The 12,669-nt window shown below is 61.8% G+C and overlaps 1 protein-coding gene across 1 annotated transcript; it reads right to left on the bottom strand.

The window, feature by feature from the left end:
• Positions 1-4,201: 4,201 nt before the first annotated feature.
• LOC116464113 (sushi domain-containing protein 2) lies at positions 4,202-9,409 on the bottom strand. Its single transcript, XM_032147381.2, has 14 exons — positions 9,293-9,409; positions 8,914-9,065; positions 8,249-8,416; positions 7,609-7,783; positions 7,254-7,455; positions 6,978-7,063; positions 6,620-6,888; positions 6,391-6,534; positions 6,135-6,293; positions 5,801-6,049; positions 5,408-5,680; positions 5,101-5,277; positions 4,909-5,011; positions 4,202-4,824 (listed from the first exon to the last, which is right to left on the bottom strand). The coding sequence occupies exons 1-14, from the start codon at positions 9,364-9,366 to the stop codon at positions 4,800-4,802; spliced, it is 2,256 nt and encodes a 751-aa protein (XP_032003272.2). The 5' UTR covers positions 9,367-9,409; the 3' UTR covers positions 4,202-4,799.
• Between the last annotated feature and the right edge of the window lie 3,260 nt (positions 9,410-12,669).

The following is a 12,669-nucleotide window of genomic DNA, read 5'->3' as shown; positions in this document are numbered from 1 at the left end:
GTGTGTGTGTGTGTGTGTGTGTGTGTGTGTGTGTGTGTGTGTGTGTAGGCAGGCTCCACTATGTTGCCCCAGACTGGTCTCGAACTCCTGGCCTCAAGCAATCCCCTTGCCTCTATCTCCCAGAGCACTGAGATTACAGGTGTGAGCCACTGCTCCTTGTCTGGCTGGTTACTGTTGAACTATAGAGTATGAGTTATTGCTGGGGCTCAGAAGCTGATACCCCAAAATATGGCACTGAACTGAAGAAGCAGCCACAAGGTCTCTCTGACCTCTCCCCGCCTCTGTGTCCATCTGTCAGCCAGAGCTCAGGATGCAGTTGTTCTCTGAAGTTCTTTATCTGCCTGAAGTCTGGACCTGCTAAAGAAGAAAACAATGAGCTCTGGTCCCTCCTGTGAGTCTTCCTTAACTGAACTCCTATGACAGGAAGAAAGACTGAAATCTCAGCACACCTGGACAGACTTGTCACAATCTACTGTTTGCTCTTCAGGCCCAACAGACTTTGTCCCAGCGCACTGTATGGCTTTTTTGTTTGTTGTATTTTATTTAATTTTATTTTTTGAGACGGAGTTTCACTCTGTCGCCAGGCTGGAGTGCAGTGGTGCAATCTCGACTCACTGCAACCTCTGCCTCCCGGGTTCAAGTGATTCTCCTGCCTCAGCCTCCCGAGTAGCTGGGATTATAGGCGCCCGCCACCACGCCCAGCTAATTTTTGTATTTTTAGTACAGATGGGGTTTCACCATATTGGCCAGGACGGTCTTGATCTCTTAATCTGCCTGCCTCGCCCGCCCCAAGTGCTGGGATTATAGGCATGAGCCACGTGGCCCAGCCCATTGTATGTTCTTTAAGCCCATTAAATCTTTCCCACCCAGGCCAGGGGCAGTGGCTCATGTCTGTAATCCCAGCACTTTGGAAGGCCAAGGCGCAAGGATCACCTGAGGTCAAGAGTTCAAGACCAGCCTGGCCAACATGGTGAAACCCCATCTCTACTAAAAATACAAAAATTAGCTGAGCATGTTGGTGGGCGTCTGTGGTCCCAGCTACTTGGGAGGCTGAGGCAGGAAAATAGCTCGAACCCGGGAGGTAGAGGTTGCAGCAAGCTGAGATTGCGCCACTGCACTCCAGCCTGGGTGACAGGAGACTCTGTCTCAAAAAAAGAAAAAAAAAAAATCCTCAGGCCGGGCGCGGTGGCTCACACTTGTAATCCCAGCACTTTGGGAGGCCGAGGCGGGCGGATCACGAGGTCAGGAGATTGAGACCACGGTGAAACCCCGTCTCTACTAAAAAAAAATACAAAAAATTAGCCGGGCATGGTGGCGGGCGCCTGTAGTCCCAGCTACTCGGGAGGCTGAGGCAGGAGAATGGCGTGAACCTGGGAGGCGGAGCTTGCAGTGAGCCAAGATTGCGCCACTGCACTCCAGCCTGGGCAACAGAGCGAGACTTCGTCTCAAAAAAAAAAAAAATCCTCCTCCCCACTGTCCTCCTAAAATCATCCACACTCTCATCTCCTGCCAGCCCTGGGGTGATCAAGTGCCTGCTGTGGGCCAGACCTCTGCTAGGCCCATCAGGAGACCCCCTCCTCAGGGTCCAGTGCTGCCAAGGAGGAGAGAGTGGCCAGTATAGTGTGTTGTAGGAGTGGGAAGTCAGGGGGGCTTCCTGGAGGAGTCTGGCTCCAGCTGAGTATCAAAGGAGAGATTCGCATCTCCCTTTCCCCTAAGAAGCAGGGTATATCAGCATCTTTTTCCCATTGGGATATTCGGCAATGACTCTATGATTCTCCCCAACACACACTAATAAATTTTATGCCTTGTTTTCCAATTAATCTGCCTTTTGTGAGTTGATTTTCCCTTGAACCTTCAGAGGGTGAAGGGGAAGTTTTCCCTTGGCCCCTACATCATGGTGTCCAGCATATGGCATTTTATGGCTACTTGACATCGGTTAGTCTAGAACCCACCTAGCAAGTGGCATCAAGGTGGGTCTTAGGATCCCGCTGGGACCTCATCCGCTCCTGTTTGATCCCCCAGCTCTCTCATCACCTGTGTCTCCAAAGCCCTGGATTACCATCTGCCCCACTCTGACTGGTACCACCACAATGGTACCGGCCATTGGGTGACTCTGATACTCCATCATTTCAACCCCACTGTGAGCCACCCACAAGCTCCCATGGCTGCCCATCCTGCAAGCCCTGGGCTGCTGTTTGGGAGACCATCTCCCTGAGGTGGAGGTCCCTGCCTTTGATGTCTCTAGAGAGTCTGCACCGGCTCCACGCCTTCCGCCTTTGCACAGGCCCTGTCTCTGTCTCTTTCAGGCCCCAGGAAAAGCCCCTGGCAGGTGGTGGGGCTTCCCAGCCTGGCCTGCCCCTGGCACTGGGAATGTCTGGGACTGGGGCCACAGACAGGGCACCCTTTCTCCTGCTGGAAAGGGGAGGTGTGGGGGCAGACCAAGGGCCCATCCTGGAGGGAGATTGGTGGGGGTGGGGGAGCTCAAGGCAGGCCACACTTTGCACTTAGGATGAAGTTTAAATGCCTTGGCCTGACAGGGGAGGCCTTGGCTGGCCCCCACCTCTGCCATTCCGCAGACACGACTGCACTTCCCTTTCTCTGAGCCTTTGCGTAGCCTGTTCCTCTACCTGGAACCCCTGTCCAACCAATCAGAGCTCTGAGAATCCAACCTGTTTCTTGACCTCAGTTCAGGGGCTGCTCTTGTCTGGGACACCCTCTAGTGGACCTGATGAGCTGCCAAGCTGCCCCTGCCGCTCTTGGGCCCCCTGGAAACCTAGGCCCGCTCCCTCATGTCCAGGCCTTGACCAGGAAACCGGCCTCTCACCCACTGACACGTGGCCGGCCCAGGCCTGGCGTGGCACAGGGGTGCGCTGGGGATTCAGACAGTGGGAGGGGAGCCCTGCCTTACCTCATCTGTGGGGAGGAAAGTACCTGCCCAGTCAGCCAAGGGGCTGGCCCTCAGCCCCACCATGCCTGGAGGTGCAAACCCAGGCGAATGGGGAAGCAATGGAGTGAGCTCTAGAAAGACAGGAAGCCAGACCCTGTTCCCCTCCACTAGCCTCCCGCCACCCCCGCCCTGCAACCCTCTCAGCTCGGTTCCCGCACACGTGCCCCACCATGCACATTCACCTCCTCCAGGAAGGCCTCAGATGAGACCTGTCTCTGCCTCCCCAGCTCTCCTATTCGCCAAGGGCAAGGCTGAGCAGGTGAGAGGCCTGGACTCCCATCCCATGGTCAGTGCCTGCTGAATGACCTGGGGAGACCTGTGCAACCTCTTCAACACTCCTGAGATGGGGGGATGACCCAGGTGAGGGGAGGCGGAGGGCTGGGCTGTGCGCAGACCTTGGCTGCGGTTGTGACCAAGCCTGCTGACCCAGCTGCAGGGCAGGGCTGACTGCCCTCCCCACCTCTTGCCACCCAGGCTCGTTGTTCCTACCCTCTGCTGCCCCCATGTGGCCACTCCCAGCGCTGCAAGCCACACCGAGGCCGCTCAACTCCCCATCCAGTGTTCTCTACCCGACCCCCAGCTTCCAGCCTCACCCTCTCCAGCACTTCCTCTGAGACCTAAGGGGCAAATCTGACCAATGCTACCCTACCTGAGCCCCCATTCAGGACCCTCTCCACAAAGGTTGATGGGCCCTGGTCATCCTCCAGCTGCCTCCGGGGCTGTGCCTCCATGCTGGGCCCCACAGGAAGTGCCGAGGAGGAGCTGCTCAGGTGGGCCACGGTGGCCTGAGGCCTGGGCTCTGTGCCCAGATTCTGGACATTCCTGGGCTAAGGAGCCCGGGCGCTTGTCTCCTGAGGACTTGGAGCTGACCCTGCCAGTGACTGCACCCAGCCAAGGAGCCGAGGCTGCAGGGCTGCCACAGCGCACCAGGGCGTGGTGAGGGGGTGGCACCTGTGCTGGGGGAGGGTGGGCAGGGCTGTCCCTCTCCATCTCTTAGGCAACTCAAGTGAGCCCTGTGCTGTGTTGGCGGCTTCCCCACCCCACGAGGCGGCCACAGTTGTCCATCCCACTGCACACATGGAGAGAGAGCCTGGGGAGGGAGCATCCCCGGCAACCTGGGTGTGAAGGAAGCAGGCAGGGCTCAGACCTGCCTCACTCTGGATACGGTTGGTGGTGACCCCGAGAGGCGGTCATGGAACTCTCCGGAACCAGGGCGCAGCATGAACACCAGGAGACCAGGGAAGGAAACGAGGCGCTTGTTTTCTCCTTGCACAGGCAGGGAGGGTGTTCCTGAGTGATCTTCCAGAAGAGTTCGAAATTACAAGCCTGGAGTCCCGAGGGAGGTCTCTGCCGCTGGGGGTCTCGCTGTCTGCTCTGGGGTTCTAGGTCCTCTCCTTACCCCATCTGGGGTCCCAGGGTGGGCCCAGGGGTCCAGGAACAAAGGCAGCACTGCACTGGTGCCCGCGCAGTGGGGAAGCAGGCCTCCGCAGATCAGGGGTCAGGGGCCCCGGCGTCAGGCTCTGGGGAGTGAGGTATTGGAATCTGAGGCTCAGGTGTGGGAGTGTCAGGGCTCAGGACACAGGTATTAGAATCCCAGGGTATGAAGTTTCAGGTCTGGGGAATTAGAGCCGTGAGTATGTGGGGAACAGCACGGTGTGCTGCTAGCACGAGGCTTGGGTGTTGGAACACTGGGCCTCCTGCCTGGGGTCTGAGATGACAGAGTAGGGGGTTAAATGCCCAGGTATCAAGTGTCCAGGTCCCAGGTGTCTGGTCCTGGGGATGCGGGAGTCGCAGGACTGGGCTGCCTGTTCTCAGGAGTCTTGGCCTGGTGCTCACAGCCAAGCTGCTCCCATCAGGGCTGTGCACCCCAGACGTGCCTGCAACAGAGACGCAGTTAGAAGTAGGCTCGGCGGTCCCACCGGCTGCTCCAGGGTCTCGGGAGAGGGGCTGGGGGGTCTCACATGTTGCCCTTCCTGCGGCGCAGCAGCACATAGACGAGCGCAACCACCGCCACCACCGCGAGGCCCCCAAAGATGATGCCCAACAGCACCGCGTAGCTGCGTCCTGGTGAGGGAGCGAGTGTCAGGGAGGGGGCCCTCTGTGGTGGTGAGTGGGGACAGGTGCAGGCAGGTGTATGAGCAGGGTGTCCTCACCTGGCTGGCACTTCGGGGTGGGTGAGGACCAGGTGCCGTCAGCCTGGCAGGTGCTGGTCTCTGCCCCGGCCAGGCTGTAGCCATTGTCACAGTGGAAGTAGATGGTGGAACCCGCCAGGTACCTGTTGCCCTCCTTTTGTCCGTTGGGAGGTGGGGCCAGCCAGCCACAGGACACCACTGGGAAGGGGGCAGAGTGCAGACGACAGGCCTGAGCTGCCATGCATGCACACATGTGGCCACCCCGGGGGGTCCTGTCCCAGGACAAGGTGCCCACCTCCCCTGACCGCCCCTACCTGCGCGCCCTCACCTGGCTGCAGGCTCTGCATGCGACGCTGGTGGAGCTGGTGGGCCACCCGAGTGGCATTGCCCGTGCTCAGGCTCCCAGTGGCTGCCACATCGAAGTTGCAGAAATGATCGTCCCCACATAGTTTGGCTGCCTCTTGTGCCAGGCTGGGGTTGATTGTGGTCTCACCAGGGAAGAGGGGCTCGAAGGTGGGGTCGTGCTTGGGTTGGTACAGGAAGTTGTGGACCAGGAACCAGGAGTCGTAGGTGAGCAGGGAGGATGCGTTGTGCACGGCCCCTGGAAGATACATGACTGGGGCCTTGCTGGGCATGGCTCCCCTTGGTCCCCAAGCCCTGCCCGTGCCGTGTTTCCAGTCCCCCCCACCCCATCTGCCCCATATACTCCACAGTCACTCACAGTCGGCCCCAAACTGGAACAGCTCCCGGGGACTGGTGCCCGGGGGCAGGACGCGCCCACTGCGCAGGGTGAAGTCGTCGGTGGGGTCGTTGTTCAGTGTCCCGAGGAGGCCGTGGGTGTGGGTGAGGAACTTCTCAGGCAGCAGGACGGACACACTCAGGAACGGGCCCTGCACGCTGACCTCCAGGCCGGCCCCTGATGCCAGCATGATGGAGACCCTGTCCCCGGCAGCCACCGACAGGAACATTCCTGGGCACAAGGGGGACGGCTCAGGGTCACAGGAATGGGGAGGAGGTGAGGGCAGCCCGCAGCCTCGCATGGCTGGACTGCTCACCCTTCAGGTCCATCCAGCTCTGCTCAGCGAAGCTCAGCACCTCCTGGTTCAGCAGCACCTCCAGACCTCTGGTCCTGTTGGCCAGCCTGACCTCCACCACATCTGAGTTGCCCTCCTGGACGGCCACTGCGGTCAGCCCAGTGCCATGGGTCTCCATGCCTGTGGTGGTGGGAGCAGAACGAGCGCCACTTGGCTCCAGCCTCCCACCCTGGATCTACCCCATGCCACCCAGAGCGGCCCCTAGCCCTGGCCTCACCGTTGGACATCGTCCCGGGCTGGGCCCGCGCCTGCACCCTCAGGTCAGTCAGCACCGCCTCCAGCAGCACGTACTCTCCGCGCCCATTGAATGTGAAGTTGGTGCCATCAAAGGTCACAAAGTGTGGGTCTCCGAAGGCGGAGGCTGGGGTGAGAGTGGAGGGTCATGTGGGGTGCACCCCAGCCCAGCCCGATCTTTCCCAGGGTCTGGGGCACAAGATGGCACCCACCCAGTCGCGGGGGCCGGTAGTTGCGGCAGTCATTGGAGGGCCGCCGTTGCATGTAGCGGGGGCAGTCGGGTGCCCAGAGGCAGCAGTAATAGAAGCTGAGGACATCGTAGAGCCAGTGAGACATGCTGGGCACTCGGGGTGGCGTGCGGAATGGGGGTGCACCCCAGTCATGGCCGCGGTCGGGAGTGCTGCCGCCGCTGGAGTCAGCCGTCAGGAGCTGCGTCCCGTCCGCTGTGTAGCAGCACTGCTGACCTGAGCCGTACCGGGGGCTGCGGGAGCCAGTGGGTCAGGGCCAGGCCACTGTTGGGAGCCCACCCCCGACCCCAATCCCCACCCCGGCCCCGGCCTGGGGGCTCACCTGGCCTGCACAGAGCGCACACAGTGCACGGCTCCGGGGTGGTAGGTGCACACGCTGCCCTGCTCCATGTCACAGCCGTAGTCCGTCTGCAGAGCAGCAGGTGGCCATCACCCAGTGGCCTCGGGTTCTGTCATCCTCTCCCTGAGGCCAACCCTGCAGGGGCCCTGAGACCCCAGCCCCACCCTCCAGGACACCTCTGTCTGCCTCCCCTGGTGCTGTCCTCAGTGGGGAGGCTACCCCCTCATCCCCTCTCCTGTGCCCTGATGGGAGGCTTACGAAGAAGCGGCCGGAGTCAGCCCGGGCCTGGGTCAGGGTGCAGGGGCAGTCCGGCAGCTCCTCCAGGAAGTTGGGCAGCTGATCCTCCAGCTCCTCCCAGGCCTGGCACTGAGTTCGTGCCCAGGCCACAGGGTCCTCTTGGAAGTCATCACTCAGGTGCCAAGCCAGCGCGTGGTCGTTGGTCCAGAGCGCCTGCACATCCCTGTGGAGGCAATGATGCTGGAGCTGGGCCAGGCCACACCACCCAATGGTCGCCCCACTCTCCCCACCCCGGGCCTGGGCTGCCCAGGCAAGCACGATGGGCCTCAGGCAGCGAGGCCCTCCACCCATCACCTGCGCCTCCACGCCTTCTTACTTCTGCCCTGCGTAATTTTTGCTGTCGATGATCCGAAGTGCACCCACTCGCCATCTCTGGTAGCTGGGAGGAGCAGGTTTTGGGGTGAAGGTGAAAGAGCCGGAGTTGGGGATGTGTGTGGCCAGGGGGTACAGGTACGACCACTTTGCAGTCCACTCCTGTGAGTAGGGCATTCCTGAGGGAGAGGAGGCCTGGTTAGCCCTGGGGCTCCTTCAAGGCCTGGCCCCAGGCCTTGGCACCTACAGCAGCCTGACAGATGTGTGGATGGACCACTAGGCGGTCCCCTTAGGAGGGTCTGTTCTAGCAGGGACCCCAGCTTGGCTGACCATCACCTCCTGCCACACTCCAGGATCCCTGTCCCTGCTGGAAGCCGGGCCCAGGGCCATGCCAGCCATGCAGGGGTTCCGCATGAGCCTCCTCCCTGGGAGCCAAGCCCCATGCAGCTGCCCCCTCCCACCTGCCTGACCACCCTGACCTGCACTTCCCTCCGTCCGAATCCTCAATCTCTGCCTGGAATTCCCTTCCCTCTTCAACCCCACCTGGAAACTTCCCTCCTGCCCCCACACAGCTGAGACTCCCTATCTCCCACCTCTGGGGGCCCAAAGCTCTGGATGCCACCCCAGCCCTCAGCTGGCCTCACCTGTCTCCTCGTACCCCCACAGCTCAATGGTGACGGTCTGCGTGGGCAGCGACTTGACATGCCAGGTCAGGCTGAGGTTGCCTGAGGTGTCGGCGGTGCCGTAGTATTGCCAACGCGTCTCGTTCACCAACTCACTCTTCTCCATCATTGACACTTTGTTGGGGTGCACTGGGCAGGGGAGGTGAGGGGTGAGTGAGGGCCTGGGCCCAGGGGGTGCAGGGAGGAGGCCCTGAGGCTTCAAGGGCTGTGGGAGCCTCCAGGGCCAATGCATGGCAGCAGCTGGGTGATGGTCTCTCCAGTGCTCACGGCAGAAAAGAACACTGAGGCCGGAGAGGCAGGGGCCTGCCCTCCCTCCACTGCCCACGCCTCTAGCCTCCACCTGGCTTCTCCCCTGCCCTGGTGTGGCGGAGCTCAGCGGATTGGCACTGGCCCACCTCTCTAGGGACCCCTGCAGCTCCCACTCACTCTGGGCTGGGATCGCTGTCTGGATGCCAGGGAGTGGAAAGGAGCTGAAGGAACTCTCCCAGGTGGGCAGGCCTCCCAAGGGACTGGTTCAGCCAGAGAAGCAGGGCACGGAAGAGCCAAGTCTCGGTGTGCATAGATTAGCGCTGGGGAAAGTCCCCGTGGGGACAGGCTGTGGGCAGGGAGGAGGGCTGAGGGCTCACCAGCCAGCCAGGAGCCCGCGCGAGGGAAGGAGAGGCCGTTGTCCAGTGAGATGGTGAAGGGGATGCGGCCGCTCTCATAGAGCAGAGGTGACACACAGTGCACTTGCCCGGAGGAGTCCACATGGCCGAGGGTCTGGATGCTGTCCTTAAACCTGTGGGCGTGGTGGTGGTAGGAGGGGCTGGGTCATTGCAGGCTGAGCCTCTTGACAGTCTGGGCCCCCAACCTCCCTGGGGAACCCATCCAGCCAGCTGTCCCTGTGCCCTCCTGCCTGTCCTGGGTCCGAGGGGCTCCACTCAGCCCACCAGTGGGTCTGAGCCCTCAGCATGCACAGGGATGGGGGCGTGGGGCCCTGGTGCCCGGCCTCCTGGGCCTCCCAACCTGCAGATCACACTGGAGTCTGTGGGGCTGGACATCTTGAAGTGCTGCACCACAAAGTCCTTGCCGCCCATCATGGAGCCTGAGTAGGGCAATATCTCCAGGCAGAAGTCCCGGAAATCCAAGCAGCAGGTACCAAGGCCGGAGCACGTCGGGTGGCAGGAACACGGCCCGCCCAGGGCGCCACAGCGCATGGAGCAGCTCTCTTGGGCATCTGGAGGAGAGGATGCTGAGGGCCTGGCCCGGCAGGTGCTGGACTGGCTGCCCCATGTGCAGGGCCTGTCTCTGTTTCTCCCGCAGCCCATTAGACAGCAGCATCCCCAGGAGAACGCTGGCCAGGAACTGCACTGGCCACCACGTGGACGCGGTAGAAAGCCACAGGGCCCGTGGGGATGGGATGAATCTTAGCACAGACTATCTGGCTGTTGCCCTGACTGACGGGCTAGAATGCAGTGAGAAGAGGCAAAAGGCTGCATCCGCTCAGCCCTGCAGGGTCAGGAGAAGCCCCCTGGGCACGACTGCCCTTCAGCCACCAAGTCCTCTATCCCACAGGCGGGGGTCCTCAGAAGGCCACGGTAGCTGGAGCCCTCGACCTCTCTTGGCTCCCCAGGGCGTCTGTGGACATCGCGCCTTCTGGAGTCCCTGAAGCCTGCAGAAGAACCCCTCTTGCTTGCCTGGACTGGGGTGGGGGATATGGCTGCCAAGAGTCTCATTCGAGGCCTGGTAGGGAATGGTGCAGGGTCTGAACTTGACCCTTCTCACTCTCCCAGGGGCTGCAATTGAGACCCCAAAGAGAGCTCCGCCCTCAGGGCAGAAGGCCAGGGCTGCTCCCCTCCTTTCTGGGGAAAGGAGGGACATTTCAAGCAGGGGTCCAAGCAGTGGGGAAAGGGAAGTGGGGGTGCACACCGCGAGGGGCTGTGGGCGCTGGGCCCAAAGCATCTCCTATGGGCCATGAGACCTGTGGCAAGGCCATATTTCCAGGGGCTGGCATGGAGGAAGGGTTGCAGGGAGGGACTGGCGTGGGTGCGTGCACATAGGCTGGAATCGCACTTCCCTGGCCCTTCTCTGTCCCCCGTCAAAAGAGGCCAGTCGAGGGCCAGGCCTGGGCTTGAGCCACCCTGCTGGCCCCACTTCACCAAGTGCAGTGCCTGGCACTTAAGAGCAACAATAAATATGTATTGGCCAAGGATTTGGTGGCGCACAGGGGTCGGGGGAGGAGGCCGAGAGATGCTTGCAAGTGAGATAAGTGGCAGGAGGGTTGATGGGAAATGGGGTGGGGGGTGGCCTGGGGCCAGTGTCCTGGTTCTGGAGTTCGGGGCTTTCCCTAGACTTTCCTGGATTCAGCCCCACCCTTATAAGGACCCACAATCCTGGCTTCCCCTCCGGGATCCCGCCCTGTCAGGGCTGGAGACACAGGCTGAGGCCTCTGCTGGTCTCCCCCGCCTCCCTCCTAGCTCCCAGCGCGTTTAGGGTGGGCCCAGCTCAGACCTCCCATCCCATGGGCTGCCCCTCCACGTGGACCCTCAGAATTTCTTCCCATCACCCCTAGCACAGCCCCAGATGGCCTGACAGATGGACAGAGGCTGAGCCCAGAGGGGCGTCTGCCCAGGCCTGGCTGCAGACAGATGGACAGACAGATGGGGGCACAGAAGGGCAGGGAGGCATACCTGCTGTGGGTCCGGGGCCCGGGCCGGGGGCTGTCGCCAGCAGCAGCAGGGCCCAGGGCAGGAGGGCTGGCTTCATGGTGCAGCCTGTGTCTGCAGCCAGCAGTGCAGTGGCTCTGAGGCGAGGCGGCCAGACAAGCTCACTCCCTGCTGGCCTGGCCCCGCCCTCTCTGCACTCTGCAGCACCGCCCCACCCCGCCCCTCCCCGCCCCTCCCCACCCCTCCCCACCCGGTCCCCTCTCAAAGTCCACAGGTGCCTGCGTGGACCAGCAAGGCCCAAGTTGCCCCGTTAGCACATTCCTGGCCTGCAGGCCTGGGTCGGCCCTGGGACCCTGTGGGAGGGTGAGGAGGCCGGAGCCTCCAGCTGCAGGACCTTTGGCAGGCGATGAGCCAGATGTCCAGAGGCCGAAGCTCAGACCCCAGGTCCCAGCCCCGCCTTGTATGCAGGGCGTGCCGGGCAGGGCTGAAGCAGAGGATGGGATTCGCAAGGTGAGTAAGGCAGGGCTATTTTAGCTCCAGGCAGGAAGGATTCCAGCCTCTGTGACCCTGACATTGACCTCCATCTCTAGCGCTCATCTTCCTGCAGGAAGGAGGTGCACCCAACTCATCCTCAGAGGGAGGCGGGAGCTGTTTGGGTCAGACACAGGCTGAGCCCTGGGGCCGAGGCAGCTCTGCAGGGGTCCCCTCTGGAGGGAGGGAGGGAGGGAGGGAGGGGAAAGGAGGTATCCAAACCCAGCTGGGGGCCCGGAAGGGAGACAGGGCCCATCCCCAGGCTCCACAGATGCCACCACCCTGGGGAGCCTTGGCTGTCCCAGCCACACCTAATCCTGCCACTCAGAGTTTGTATAATTTAATCAGTGTTCCCCTCCCCTTCTTGAGCAGATGAGGAAACTGAAGCTCAGATGCGGACAGGCATGGCCAAGCCAGGCCCTTGGTGGCTTCTGGGAGCCCCTGCAGCCAGGGCGGGTGGTAAGAGCTGTGGCCTGGGACTGGTCACTTGGGCCCTGCCACCTGGGCTGGATGTCCAGACAGGCGGGTGGCCTTCTCCCAGCTGCAGCTTCTCAAGGTGTCCAAAAGGGACTTGCCATACTTGCAGGGAGTCAGAGCCAGCCCCAGGGCATGAGCTTAGGCCCTCTGGTCTGTGATCTGCCCCAGCGCTTGTGGTCAGGCCAGCCCATTGTTCCCCGGCCTGTTCTCTCTCTTGCCTGGGTGGTGCCTGCTGGGAACCACAGTGTTGGCTGCCACCCGTGGCTCCAGAGAGGTGGCCCCTACTGAAAGTGTTAAGAGGTGTGTGCTGGGGGACTTGGCTCCTGAGTCCCCACACGGAGCTGTTCCAGGGAAGCCACACCCGCATTTGATGTCTTCCCACCTCCCAAAAACATGTGGTGAGAGGCCCCCAAGACCTTCAGCTTCTCAGGGACTGTTTCCAGAGCGGAGAAAGTCCCTTAACCCACACCGGCGCTCAGGGCACCTCTGCAGGTGAGTGTCCTGTAAGTGGGCACTCAGGTGCTAAGCCAGGGAGAGCCTGTCTCCTGGCCCCAGCCTGGGGAGGGCACTCATCCCAGGCCCAGGGCTGAGGTTGCTCCCTACAGCAGTGGGTGCAGGGGACGGTCCGAGGTGTCTGTCCTCCTGTAGGTGAGGCTCCGGGGAAGGGTGCTGGGGGGTCGGCTGAGACGGTTCCCAGGAACTGGAGGAGGGAGAGCTGCTGCTTCCTGT

This window comes from Hylobates moloch, unplaced genomic scaffold (genome assembly GCF_009828535.3).
Source record: "Hylobates moloch isolate HMO894 unplaced genomic scaffold, HMol_V3 SCAFFOLD_187, whole genome shotgun sequence".
NCBI lineage: Eukaryota > Metazoa > Chordata > Mammalia > Primates > Hylobatidae > Hylobates > Hylobates moloch.
The sequence above is the reverse complement of the archived record's forward strand: the minus strand, read 5'-3'. Positions and strand labels throughout refer to the sequence as shown.

Coding starts and splice junctions, on each gene's coding strand:
- LOC116464113 (XM_032147381.2), bottom strand. CDS start 9,366: ATGATGGGCGGCAAGGACTTTGTGGTGCAGCACTTCAAGATGTCCAGC. Junction 7,456..7,608: donor AAAAATTACGCAGGGCAGAA/GTAAGAAGGCGT, acceptor TTGCCTCCACAG/GGATGTGCAGGCGCTCTGGA. Junction 6,535..6,619: donor CTACCGGCCCCCGCGACTGG/GTGGGTGCCATC, acceptor CTCTCACCCCAG/CCTCCGCCTTCGGAGACCCA.